General features: G+C 40.2%; 1 protein-coding gene across 4 annotated transcripts; it reads left to right on the top strand.

Annotated features, from left to right (window-relative positions):
* The first annotated feature begins 6,569 nt into the window (after nucleotides 1-6,569).
* zfand5a (zinc finger, AN1-type domain 5a) lies at nucleotides 6,570-14,048 on the top strand. 4 transcript variants are annotated; one of them, XM_055050811.1, is made up of 6 exons: nucleotides 6,570-6,896; nucleotides 10,505-10,657; nucleotides 10,927-11,029; nucleotides 11,143-11,231; nucleotides 12,066-12,194; nucleotides 12,329-14,048. In XM_055050811.1, the coding sequence occupies exons 2-6, from the start codon at nucleotides 10,507-10,509 to the stop codon at nucleotides 12,475-12,477; spliced, it is 621 nt and encodes a 206-aa protein (XP_054906786.1). In that variant the 5' UTR covers nucleotides 6,570-6,896; nucleotides 10,505-10,506; the 3' UTR covers nucleotides 12,478-14,048. The 4 variants fall into 4 exon arrangements, with proteins under 4 accessions (XP_054906786.1, XP_054906784.1, XP_054906788.1 ...); XM_055050809.1 differs by having other exon boundaries at nucleotides 6,571-6,824; XM_055050813.1 differs by having other exon boundaries at nucleotides 6,572-6,824; nucleotides 11,146-11,231.
* Nucleotides 14,049-14,168: the final 120 nt, after the last annotated feature.

The following is a 14,168-nucleotide window of genomic DNA, read 5'->3' on the forward strand; positions in this document are numbered from 1 at the left end:
CAAACACAGACACAGATGAAGCTCTCCTTTTCAAGATATGAGTGTAGAAAGAGCAGGAAACAGCGGTTTAAAGTTAGGTTTTTGGTAAAAAAAAAAAAAAAAACTTTGCTACTGAAGTTATCAAGCCCCATGCACGGCCTCATTAAACAGATAAGCTGCCACTGTCACAAGCAGCTCCCTTTATCAACAAAGTCTCGCCCAGCAGAACCCAGACAGAAGCAAGCTGAGGCTCTGTGTATGCATGTGTGTATGTGTGTGTGTGTGTGTGTGTGTGTGTGTGTGTGTGTGTGTGTGTGTGGGTGTGTGTGTGTGTGTGTGTGTGTGTGTTGGCTGGGCCAATATCTGCCTAGTAACTACAAACAGGCTGCTCCAGATTCACATAAGTAATCCTCAGAGCCTCTTACACACACACACACACACACACACACACACACACACCCTGCAGACATAACACGCGCCCACACAGAAAGGTGACTGTAAATCTGTCGTCATGGTAACATTGTCACTTTCGGTCCCTCACATGCGTCCGTCATGGTCGGGGAAGAGAAACGGATGAACACCTACATCCTACAAGCGGGTGGCGATCCAGAGGCCGAGCTACGACACAGGGGGGGATGGGTGACGATACTCAACGCTGAACACCTCCCAGTCTTTCCTCAGCTGCACACCCCACACCCACCGTCTTCCTCCCAGTGAAACCCATGAACCTTCACATGCTAACCACACACATGCTCCTTCTTTTCTGCTCTGTTAACACAACTCTCTGACACAAAGAGCTCAGTGTGATACACACACAAGGTTCCCTTTCCTTGCCCCCCTCCAGCCCTCGCTGCATGTGTTTCACTTTTAGCTTAAAAAAAGCTTTTAAGCTAAAACCACTTATACTGCTTTTTGGAAATGTACGCAGAAATCAACTGGTTTGACTGGCGATAAAAAGTGCAGTTGTAGCTTTTGCATCTTCACTGTGACCTTTGGCTTTCTAATCAGCGTTTCACTCATCACTGATTATTTGTTCCATGATTATAAGCAAATATCATCAAAGATTGGGAAAATTTCAATGAAAAAGCAAACAAAACGCAACATATGTAATATAATAAACAAAAAGTATATTTGCGAATATAAATACAAGGCTACTTGACTCAAGCTCAGCTATACTGTATTGATAGCACAGGTGAAGATCAAAGACTAGATTTAAGTCCACACTTTAACTAGGCCATTCTGATAACAACAAATATTATTTTTCAATCGAAAATATTTGTATTGGTTTCACTCTGCTGTTAGGTATACCTAGGAGCCTATTTTTTTTTACCCAGCCTCTATGAAATTACTGCAGGGTAACTCTGTATTTAGTGTCACCCATTTTCCCATCTTTTGTATCCCTCCAGAAAAAGCCTGATAAAACATGATGAAATGCGATGTTTCACATTAGGGTTTGTGTGTTTGGATAACTTGCAGTGTTAGTTTGTAACTTAAACAGTTCTGTTTCGATCACGTTTTATCAGAGCACATTCTTGCACATGATCACTGTATCCATTACAATGTTGCATTGTGAAAAACATTAAGTAGGGTTTGTTATGCTTTTTTAGCAACAGCTTTCTTCTTGTCTGAGAACCAGAAAAGGCCAAACCTGTGTCCCTAGATGTAAATGAACAAGTCTCCTCTTTTATATGTGTCCATTAAATGAAACTACAGCTGTCTGTGTAAGCAAACATTGTCTGTATGGGTGTTTTTCTTCTGTGGGAGAGAAGGTTGGGTTCCCCCGAAAAAGTTAGGTAAATATCCACAGCCAGAAGCTATTTTTACTTTCACTTTGCTCCACTTCCAGTTTCTACTTGAAGCTGACTGGGCAAACCGTGCCTGCGCGACTCTTCTGCCCTTCCCTGCTTCCAAGAATTCAACCACTAATAGCTAACAGTATGTACCCTCAGAACGAACACCGACACCACAAGTGTTTGCTCCCTCCACAGCCCTGCTTGTAGTGCTTAGAGACATGTGGTGCCTGACGTAATATACACAAAAAGGTTGGGGGGGAATGTGTTTGGACTCGTTAAACCTTAGGGCAAGCGATTCAGCACCCATAACACATGATACGTAATTGGTAAGAACACGTTTTTATATTTCACAACAGCACAGTCGATAACATGTTCTTGTGCCAGAAGATGTTAAAAACAGACATCAAGGAGAATCTTCCCTTTACAAAAACAATAACTTTGAAACTTTTGTCATAATGAACAATCTAGTTGTAATGTGAGAACCCCAACTCTGTGGTGTAACTATATCCTTTTTTTCAACATGTTACCCCAAAATATCTAAACGATCTCAAGATCTGGGAGTTATGTCAGTCCAGAATTTTACATTGTTTTTAATTCTCTAATCCTTGTATTCACTGAGAGGTTTTGGGTCATTCTCATGTTGAAGAGTCCAGTTCTGCTTCAGCTCTAGTTTCAAAGCTGGCCTCACAATTTTATTAATCAGTATCTGCCAAACAGTAAAATTCATTGTGGATTTTCTGACGGTGAGCTGGTTCAGTCCTGCCGCAGCAAAGGATTTCCAAACAATGAAACTTCCAGGCCTGTGCTTCATAGTTGGTGTAAGGTGGTTTTTCTGAGATGTTATGACTGGTTTACGCCAAACATGTTCTCTGTTCTGTAAATAATTGCATTAGCGAGTCATCTGTCCAAATCCTGGTCTCTGTTTCTATTCTTTCTGTTCAACTTGATCCAAGCTTTTATGTGTCGCTTGTAGAGGAAAGTTTTCCACCTTAGACCTCCAAAGCAAATTAAACTTAGAAATAAGAAATGTTTGATTTTAGAGGCACACACTTTCACATCAACAGTGCATGAGACCTTGCTGTCAGACTCATAATGACACTTTGACTTCTTTCAGCATCTTACAGCTGGCTTTCAGTGTAAAATTGTTTCCACAGCCAGAACTGAGTGTATTGAAGCTTAAATCAGGTGGTTCACAAATATTGAATAGTTATCTTTTTGAAAGTCTCAGGTCTTTCAATTTTACCATGCTGTTCACACAGTTGCCTCAAGATTCAGTTGCATACCACACAAAAGGTATGAGATTTTAACAGAGTAAGCTGTTTCCAGCAGTCAGTGGCCTGAAGGTGGGCTACTGCCTGGACACATCACTAGTCCAGAACAGGGTAGATTGTACATCCAATTTAGAAAATACAAAGACATTCATTCATAGGGCTTCTAATCTTTTCACATGACTGTATACATTTCTTTCAAATATTTACATAGGGATTCATAATTCATTTCAAAAAAACCCAAAACATAACTGACAACTATTTTGTTGTGCTCTGAGCCTGGGGCGACACCCCTGTTTACGAACACAGTGCTATTGCACAACCAGTTTAAACAGATCTGCTCTCAGTTCTACTCAGAACTTATCTTGTTACCTTCCACAATGCTTGTTTACACTGCCAACATCCACACAAGTGGGTCCAGTCAGCATTGCTTGTCTTTCTGTGTGAGCTTGTGCAATAGACCAAAGCAATGTTTTCACACTGAAGAGTTTTGGCCAGTTGATCATCTCCCGTATGAGCAGTCTAAGGCCTAATGCTTTACAACGATAACAGGATTAGAGTAGTATTGGGTTTCATTTGTGTGTTGTTTATTTCATCCCTTCAGCATTTTGTAATGTAGGCAATCTCAGTCATTTTGTATTTTACTACAGACATTTTACACTCACTTTGACGACCGATTTCAATTAACAACTCACACTGGTTTAGCAAGGGTGTTGAATAACAGAAAGAGGTTTAGATTAACAGTTCCCAAACATCAACCAGTGTACTTTAGAAATCAAAGTAAACAAAATAATTAAATATCAATTTGTATTTGAGCTATAATTCTTAAGAAAAGTACTGAAAATTGTTACTCTGATATGGAGTTGATGCTTTTTATATTATTATTATATTTCAGTTTTATTGAGGTCAAGTTCAATACACTAAACTACACAACTATACAAAATGACTTGTGAGGTCAGAAGTCATTTTGTACTTGTTTTTAACAAGCTGAACTTCTACAAAGGTACAAAGAAACATGAGCATATCATTATGGGATTAGCTTCTTGGCTCTGGCAGCATATTTATTTCAGAAAAAATGTGATGGTAATTTATTTTGATTTTGGGTCTTTCAATGACCTCAGAATATTTGTCCAAACTGCTGCATCTCTATGAAAATGTACCCTGAATCTCTTACAATAGTTGCAACATTAGCAGCAATAGTTGCTAAATGCCTGTTGTCTGTCAATAACTTTATGTTTACTCTCCATAAAAGGCTGTCCATTTTCAACAGAAGAAATACACAAAGTTGACAAACTTTTCTTGGGCTGGATTGACAAAAATAAAAATAAAACAGAAAACATTTTTGTCTGTTTTCAGCAATAAGAGCATAATTTGAATTTCTCTTTCCTGGGAAATGTGTACCATTCTTTAATTGCACATAATCAGTCAAGGGTCTGCAAGTGGGTGGACAGTGGACCACCCTTTGAACACCCCTGACATAGAGGTTTTTTTCATAAAACAAGTGGCAAACATCTCCACTTTTAAAGCATGATGCATATTGGTGGCATAAAAACTATAACAATTTTGTTGTCTCTCAAATGCCAGCGTCGTTGAGGAACACTGCCCTTGGCTAAAGCCCAGTGATCTATTCTGTCTCACCAGGTTTTAGCACAGCCCGTCCAGTGTGTGTTAACGGCAAAGGATGAGGTCTTTGATCCGCCGCTACCCTGCGGTCTTGGTGTATTTTCGCCTTGACTCTCCTGGCCAGATAGTCATACAGACTGTCTGTCATCTCTACACCCTCAAGCCACAATGCTGGCAAATCCTTACATAAGCAATATAGGGCTGTGGTTACATCATCTAGAAAATCGGAGGTGTAACAGTGGCAGGTTAACTCCAGCCATCTCACACCATCTTGGTCCTTACAGAGGACAAACACAGACAGGCAAAAGGTGTTAAAATTCTAGCTTCTAGTGTTTTGTGATGACTGGATTCAATCAGCTGGACTTCCAAGATAAATAGCATTCTATTTATGTAATAAACCAAAATTAATGTTATTTTATTTAAATTATTACTGGATTGGAGAGTACTAACTGGATCCATTATTAGGAACAGGAATTAATTTTCCAGAGAACACAAACATAAAATCAGTCAACATTGCCAGCTACTCAATTCTTTTAAGCATTTAGATCTGGTGAAGACAGCTTAAAGCATTTTGAAGCAAGCGTAGCAATGGGGAAGAAAAGAGGGTTCATGTGACTTTGACCATGTTGTGGTTTTTGGTTGCTATACAGGCTGGTCTTAGTATTTCAGAAACTCAACCAACCTCTCGGGTTCACAGAAAGGGATCAGATTCCCTTTCCTGCTTTGCTTATGTCAAAGGAAAACAGTGCATGCTGGTTTGAGATAATAGAAAGGAAACAATGGAAGACCTCGCAAGGTACCCAAACGCCAACAAAGAACAGGAAACTGTGGCTAAAATTTACAGACTGCGACCAAAATTGGACAGTAGTAAATTGGAACAACTGTTTTTTTTTGTTTGTTTTTTGAAGGAAAGACTGCAAAACATTTGGTCTGGATTTGGGTTGCGCCATTCAAGCAGCTGGGACAGAATTTGATGCAGATAAAGGAATGGCTCCATCCTGCCTTGCATTACTGGTTGAAGCAAAGTTTTTAAGGTACACATTAGAGACTTTATTATCAACTGAGCTGAAACGCCACAGCCTACCTGAGTATGTTGCACCAGTCAATCCCTTTGTGAGCACACGGTATTCTCATCTTGTGCTGGTTACTTCCAGGTGACTGATTACACCATATTACAAAGCTCAAATCATCTCAGTCTTGTTTCTTAAACCTGATCAAGAGTTTACTGTACTCTGGTGAACAACTGGAGCGTGGCTCTGCAGCCAACAAAGCCACAAGAACTGTGACGCTGACATGACAATATGGAGCAAAATTTCTGAGAAATGTTTCTGAAACCTTGTTGAATCTGCGCCTCATGAAGAATCAAGGCAGTTATGAAGGCTATGCGGTATAGAAAAAAAAAGTGTACTTAAAGTACATTTAAATGAATACGAATCTATCTATATGATTGGATTTTACTGGTACAAATTTGACTGATTTGATTACATATTTCTTGATAACTTCATATTTGTTGCTACCTCCTGACTGCACTGTCTGAACCAGTGCAACTCTACCATAACAAAACACCATCATATCCTGGTTGCAAATCTTCTCTTGTGCTGCTGATGCTTTGTGATAGAAATGAACATATCAAGAAACAGAACCATAACACAAATAATCATAATATTTTTAAAAAGACTCTCCTTGATTATGGTGCTTTTTAAAAATATGTATAGCACACGTCATTATTCATTCATTCGTCCACTTAGGCGTATTACTCAGTAAATGGATTCGTGTCCTTGTGGGTGGATGACGACAGACATGTAATAACCAGAGCCAGACAGAGCTGCTCAGGGCGCTCCGGGGCTCCGCCGGGCAGCCAATGGTGACACGTTGTTCTTACCCGTGACATCATCACCCACCACTCCTCTTGCTAAAGAAGGAAACAAACATCCATCCAGCAGTAGAAGAAGGGGACGGGAGACGGCGAGAGGAAGGAGGAAAAGGCAGGAGGCCTAGGAAGGGACGTTTAAAACCGTCTAAATCCGCCTGACCGAGAGGACGACGACACAGAAACGGGGGGAAAAATAAAAAGGAAACTCCACACAATAACTTCGACCTTTTCTGACAAAGACAACCGCTTTTCCTGTCCTCTCGCGAGAAACCCATCGATTTTCAGCAGGTGATCATGGATTTTTTTTGTTGTTTTCTCATGAAGTGGATTGGCGTTGCAGAGAAAGCGATTTGTATCGAGGTAAAACACTCGAGACGTGTGCTTTTGACGAGATAATGGCGACCTTTACTGATGGATTAAAAGGTCGCACGGTTTGCGGTGATCAACCTTCTTTGTCTTTGCCACCTCCACCTCCCACCGTGTCCTCCACCTGACTTGAAATATCACAAGTCCTCGAACGTGACTTTGTGTTTAAAAAAAAAAAATCCAGGGAGGGAGCTGAGGTAGCGCTGCTCACAGTCTCTGCTTCTCAGCCTGCTGTCCCGAGCTGGGGGGATGGGGTGAACCAAAAGCCTGTTAATTCCTGTCTACAAATAGAAAATTTATAAGCCGAATAGACAAGTGGAGCGAGAGAAAGAGAGAGAAGCTGCACTCAAATGAAACTCGCAGCCGTTGCTTCGACTGTAACGTAATTAAATACAACGGTTAGCTTGTAGTTGGAGCCGTTGGGTGAGACGAGAGATTTCGCTCGACGCGAGGGCTTTAAAAAAGTCGCTTCTTAGCGACTAAAGGTGATTATATAATGAGGATTTTTGACGTGGCTTGGTTAGGGACACTTTGGAAATCCGTTTTAGGCGCAAGTGTTGCGATAAATGCGAGACACATAGTGATTTAAAAACAGGAAGCAAGGAGGCAGCAGACAAAGGAGGAAAGAAGAAACAAAGGAAGGACGTTTCACTCTGGCTCGGCTACTGAATGTTTCTCAAAATACCCCAGTTAGGGCTTTTTCTACCAACTTCTGGTGGTGGTTTTCAGCTTTAGTTTGTTTTTATGGAGAATTATCCCCAGTTTCTGTCCTGTCCTTCACTGTGACTCAGGACTTTCCAACGCCACCAGCAGGGCCTGAAATATGAGCTTTCCCTTTGTTTGCTAAAGTTAACCCCATATATGTTGGTTTAAACTGGTGTCTTATAGAAAACAAGACTGAGGCTTTCTCATAAGTTCCTGCTGCATGCGATTAACATTTTTGTGAAAGGAAACTGTGGTGAGTGGTTGTGTCTGCTGGAAACTCCCTGCCTTGCCCTGTCAGGTGGGTTTTCTAATGCATAATGCACCTCATTAAGGTCGATCTTGTCAGATCGAAAGCCTTTGGTGGGTCAAATGTCAGTTTTCTGAATGGCGATACAGACATAACGTTTTTATCACTATACATTTTGTTTATTTAATAATGACTAAAGTGAAGATCAAAAGCTTGTTGCAACTTTTGGCTATAAATTAGAAATGCTTTTAATTTTACTGGTAAATCATTTCAATTTTGTTAGCTTTGTGCTTCGTGTTCTTTGATAGAGATGGCAGGTTTGAATTAAATGGAAAAATTAACATAAATATCACCAGTGATGTTTTATTCCTAATGTTAGATTTCTATGTAGGGATGGGCTTTTATAGGCATAAAGTTTTAAATCTTCTGTGATATTAATTGTGATTGTAATGACAATCACAATAGGGCTCTTTGACACCCATTCCAATCTTGGGACAATTCAATTTATTTATTAAGAACCACAACACACATACCAAAATACTTAGTGCAGCTTTTTTGTTTCAGAAATTGGCAATATTTCAGATAATACAGAGTGTTGCTTGATTGTATATAGAGATAAATCAATGGGAGTTCATTTTAATGCATTTGTTCAACATGAGGGGGAAGGAAATCTCATCTGTCAGCATTTGACCTGCCAGTCAAGGGAACACCGGGCGACACCAGCATCTCTACTCTGAATCTATTCACCTGCAGTGAGAGAGTCTAACAAAAATAATTCACTAAAAATAAAGACGGCCTGTTATCAAAAAGTCACATTGAGCGGTGCAGCTGTGCTGCTACAAAAACAAAACAATAACACTCAGCCATAACTTGAACTGCAGCATTTTTTTATCATTACCCAGCTGTAGAAAATAGCTCATTTTGTTTGTTGTAATCAAAAAATGACTAATTCTTATCCCATAATCCTTCTATTCACAGCAAATGATAGACAGTATGATTGCTTAACAACGTAGGTATATGTAGACAGGTCTGTGGTTCGTGTGGCATGTGAACCAAAAGGTAACGAATGAGCAAACATGAACCATTTCATTTTGAGCTTTAGCTGCCAATCTAGAGAAGACAAAGCATGCCTTAAAATAATAAATAATATATTCAATAAATCCAGTTTAAAAATGTCTTTATGAATATGTTCTTTATAGTTAAGTAAATGTCAGGAAAATAAAATTGGAAAGAAAAACAAACTGAGGAGTGACAAGCTCATTATTGAATATTAAACAAGTGGCCACGACAATACCGAATTAAGATGCTCTTTATGGAACGACAAAATAGTTTTCCGGTGACATAATTATGTTATTGAACCACTTATTCATATCTATATTTATTGTTAGTATGGGAGGTTTTGATCTTCCAAATGTTCCTAGCTCACTCACTCTGTCTGGTGTTTTTCAAGAGTTTGCAGTTGAACATGTGACTCAATTGGCAGTGGCCTTTTGTAAGCTTTTCCAAGAGCTTTATTGACACAGAACTAGCTTGTTGGTGTAAAGGGGCATGGAAGGAGGGTGCGAGTGAGTTAGAGTACTTTGTGGCGCTTGCTGATAAGAAGCCCCCAAGCGTTCATGTACGCGACATCCTAAAAAAAAACACACACCTGCCGGCCTCTCCTTGAACATTGACTTGATTTTTCTCCTGTTTGTCTGTCAGCTGGATATAAACAAGCTTTTTAAGACAATAAAAGCGCTTGTCGAGTCACAGCAGAGCGAGGCCAAAGGTTGTTTACTAGGGAAATATGAGGCTGTTGATGGGATCAAATGATATGCTAAACAGCCTCTCAATAAGGATGGGCAGATCTGGGTCTTCCTGTCTGTTCATCAGAGGTGTTTTTGATGTGTTGCGTAAAAGTCAGTGTGTCTTATTACACAACTTCCTGTGGTGTCCTGCTGCATCAAAGGCAGACCGTAACGTCACAGCACTACATGTTCTGCCAAATTGCTCAAGCAGACACACAAACACACACACGGAGGCTTGTTTTTCTGTGGCACAGGAACTTTTCCCAACACCTTGAAACGCAGGACGCCTCCTTAAACTGCTGAACTACTTTGTTGCTTCTCTTTTGGCCAGCAGAAAGTGGCTGTACCTGACGAGAAATGTTTGTCGTACTGTGGAGCAGCAGCTGCTTGTGAGTCAGAGCTTCACTTTGTGCTTTTATTGTTATGGGTTTCCGTGAATGACCCGATAAGGCCATGAAAGGGAGTCTCTGTAGCGGCCTATGAGGAAGAAGGGCCAGTTCATCAGAAAAGGTTTTGACAAGAAGTGGACAAAACAAGGAACGCTGTGATCGGAGAGCCGGGTGGAGGAAAATCGGTGAGCAGAACAGAGTGAGCGCTGCTTGTTGTCTAAACTTCCTGTGGAGAACCGCTCATTATTGTATTCATGCAAAAGGGCAAGTCGAAACGGAGACATGTTTTTGACTTCTCATGGTCTGAACCTGCGGTCAGTCAGTCTATAAACTAGATCAGCAGAAAAAAACACATCTTTTTTTCTTTTTTTTTGCTTTCAGTTCTTTCTAAAGAAAAGGTGCTTTTCTCTCTCTCTCTCACTCTGTCGCAACAGCACTAATCATTCACACTCTGCTTCTTTCTCTTCCTCTTAGCAATGGCTCAAGAGACGAACCAGAGCCCGGTCCCCATGCTTTGTGCCACAGGCTGTGGTTTCTATGGCAACCCAAGAACCAATGGGATGTGCTCTGTTTGCTACAAGGAACACCTGACGCGACAGCAGAGCAGCGATCGCATGAGCCCAATGGGTAAGGCATCATACAGAGCATGAGCGTCTTTGTTAAAGAAGTTATTATTATCATAATTATTTATTTACTTAGTTTTGTTATTTTTTTATGTACTTGTTTGTATATTCTTTCCTAAAGATGTGTAATTAAAGAGTAGGACAAGCATATAGCTATGCCAAAGCAGCTGATTTTTTTTTTATTGATTCATTCTATTAATTTTACTACCTCTTCGGGGAAATGTGCATTTTAAACGATTTTTTAAAAATCTCCTTCTGTGTTTTGTCATTAAGGCTCCACTGCTAGTCCTACCTCAGAGGCCTCAGCCATCCAGAGACTAGAAGCCAGTCTAGCTAAGGTTGACGCCTCCCCTGCCTCCTCACCAGACATGTCTAGGTCAGTAATGGCTGCAGATGGCTTGGCTCGATCAATAAGCTCTCCTCGCCTTCGAATCTTTATAAACGTCTTCCTAGCTAACGGGACTCTCGTTCGAATTTTTTTTAAACCAGCAGGACTGTTCAAGGATCTCTTCCTGTAACCCAACAGATGACAGAGATGAGCATCTCCAGAGAGGACAAGCCTGAACTCCTAGAGCCTGGTGAGACATGTCGCACGTTTGTTTTTCAGACACACGCACAGATCGCCAAAAGCTCACGGACACCTTGATTCTGCTTTGTAAGGTCCAAGGGCAGGCCTCAGTTTATTTCTGATGCTTCGCAGCACAGCTTAAATTTAACAGCCGGTTTTACTTAGAGCTTCTGAGAAGGAGATGGCATCTAAAAATAAGCCTGTTTAAAAATACCTCTAAACTGGAGGAAAGAGTCAGATTAGATTCTGCCTGCTGGAGTCCTGCTCAGCGTAGAGTGCTGTTTTCCAACAATGCCAGTGTGCAGATGAGAGGCACACAAAGCAGACATGGAACTGGAAGGAGATTTTCACATTCAAATAACATTGGGTGAAAATGTTGCTTTAGTTATCATCATTAATTGTCTGTCTGGCATTAGTTTCTTTTAAGGCAAATTTTTTTCTAAAACATCTCTGTAACACAGCACAGTGCTTCAAGTGTAATAACATTATATTTATAACATTTAATTATTTTATTATAGCTATTAAAAATAGAGTGAGAACTGGCTAAATTGAATAATTGTTTTCGAAAGCTTTCTGCAGCATTTCCCTCTTTCATAGAGCAACACAAACATAAGAAGCTAACACCAGCTGGTTAGTTATCACACTAAATTCAGGTCACTCCTGAATATTTTTAAACTGTAAAAATTGTATGACTGGAAATGTTAGTAGTCTTTTGAAACGAAAACCAGTTCATGTCTGAAGGAAAGGAAATTATTTGGGATGAATCTACACAGCAGTTGCTGTTTTAATACTTTTCATCTGCATGACATAAATACATCTTTATTTTTTTTATTGTTGTATGTAGTTGTAAGCCAGCCTGCTGCTTCTAGTCCTTCTCCGGTAGCTTCTCCCAGCACTGAAGAAAGCAAGGGTGAAACCCCCAAACCCAAGAAAAACCGATGCTTCATGTGCCGCAAAAGAGTGGGCCTTACAGGTAGGCTGTTATCAGACTATTCAAAGATTGCGGCTATATTTTCCATAAGTCACTTACTGAGTTTTCCCAGTTTAATTTGGTTGTTTATATGGTTGAATGTGGTTGTTTTAAATATTTCCCTTTTGACCTTCCAGGGTTCGACTGTCGCTGTGGTAACCTGTTCTGTGGTATCCATCGATACTCCGATAAGCACAACTGTCCCTACGATTACAAGGCCGAGGCTGCCGCCAAGATCCGCAAAGAGAATCCCGTGGTTGTGGCTGACAAGATCCAGAGAATATAGATGGGGGGGATGGTGTTGGAAATGAGGAAACATCTTGCGAAAGACTGGAGAATGAGTGAAAACCTTTGACATGAGTGCAAATGGCTAAATCAAAAGGACTTGATTCATAAAAATGATGGAAAAAAAAAAAATCGAGAAAAAAATCGAAAGACCCTACCTGAGGGAGATGCATGAATGATCACTTTTTTTCATTTTCATTAATTCATTAGATTGTTTTAATCTCGTTTTCTGTGGTGTGAATTTGCCGCCGTTGAGTCCTTTTCCTTTTTTGTTTTATTTTTTGTGTTTTATTAAGAGCAGACCAGGCATGATGTCCAGGATATGCTGTGCTCCCCTCACCAAAACCAGGTTGTCATTTTGTGCCAAACAGCCATTTTTACTAAACCCTCAAAGGATTCAGATTACAGAGAAAAAGAAATCTGCCCGCTTTGTCCCTTAATCCTAAAGAAAAAACGTAAGCATCACTCTTGAATAGGAGAATTTTTTTTTTTTTTTTACCGTGTTTCTCCTAGCTTTACCTACCTCAGAGCTGCTGTGTTGTCTTCCCTTCTATCTGAATCCCTGATTGAACCTCCAATTAGCTCACCTGTGTTCACTTTCATAGTTTGGGTTTTCATAATACACACAAAGATCCCCCCCCACTCTTCAATCAGATCTGAACAACAAACCCGACTTGGAAATATGGTCCCAGATCTGATCGCAATCGATCGACTGGTGCCGGGGCTGAGCGCTGATGTTCGGCCTGAGAGGGCAGACGCCGGCACCCGTTCCTGATGTGCCGGGTGCGCCAATTTCAAATGTTGCGAGGGGCATAAATGAATGGAATAAATGCATGAGTTGCTTTTCATCTGCTTTAGTGTTTCAGAAATATCACTCGCCTTAGGGTTTTTTTTGGGGGGGCATTTCATTTCCAGAGACAATTATCTGATTTTTATTTTATCAAATTTTTTTTTTCTTCTTCCATTGTACTGATGTTGACGCATGGACTTGGTGCATTTATGGATTTTTTTTTTTTTTTTTTGCGCTAACACAACAGTCATGTGAGCACAGTGTGTGTGTGTGTGTTATTACGTGGGTGTGTGTCCCCCCTCTCCTCCTTCCTCCCGTCCTTTTTAGCTGTGGAGCTACCCGGTTTATCAGCACATGTTTACAGAAGTACAGGAGCATGCCAGAGCTAGATTAATGAAAAATAATAGAAACTGAGATTAGACGTAACTTCTCATCTGTCAAGCGTTTATCGATCTATAGAGCGCAAGTGTGCATTTGTGCGTGTGCATGTGCACTTCCCTGTGCAAAAAAATGAAAAAGAAAAGTGTGTTTTCATGGCTGCCTGACACGTGTATGTTTGTGACTTGTTACTTTTCCCCCAGTGAGAATGCTTTTCATTAAAATAACTGAGTTTTTTTTCTTTTCTTTTTTTTTTTGATTCTTAGTTATATGCAAATTTGTACAAAAAAGTGAAAAAAAAAAAACAACAAACTGTGTTGATATTTATGTATTGCATATAATCTTGCTATCCAGCATTACAACAGAATAGTATCATGTAAATAAAACTGTACAGAGAGACATAACCAAGCCTCACTTACTGTTTCGTGTTTGTACAGTTTCGGTGGGCTAAGCCGCTTACGGGTTTTGTTGTGCAGGAGAAAAGTAGCACAGTAGCATATTACATGCAGATGGATGACAAAAGT

The sequence above is a fragment of the Poeciliopsis prolifica genome, unplaced genomic scaffold (assembly GCF_027474105.1).
Source record: "Poeciliopsis prolifica strain line A6 unplaced genomic scaffold, Auburn_PproV2 SCAFFOLD031, whole genome shotgun sequence".
NCBI lineage: Eukaryota > Metazoa > Chordata > Actinopteri > Cyprinodontiformes > Poeciliidae > Poeciliopsis > Poeciliopsis prolifica.

Coding starts and splice junctions, on each gene's coding strand:
- zfand5a (XM_055050811.1), top strand. CDS start 10,507: ATGGCTCAAGAGACGAACCAGAGCCCGGTCCCCATGCTTTGTGCCACA. Junction 11,232..12,065: donor GCCTGAACTCCTAGAGCCTG/GTGAGACATGTC, acceptor TGTTGTATGTAG/TTGTAAGCCAGCCTGCTGCT. Junction 12,195..12,328: donor CAAAAGAGTGGGCCTTACAG/GTAGGCTGTTAT, acceptor TTGACCTTCCAG/GGTTCGACTGTCGCTGTGGT.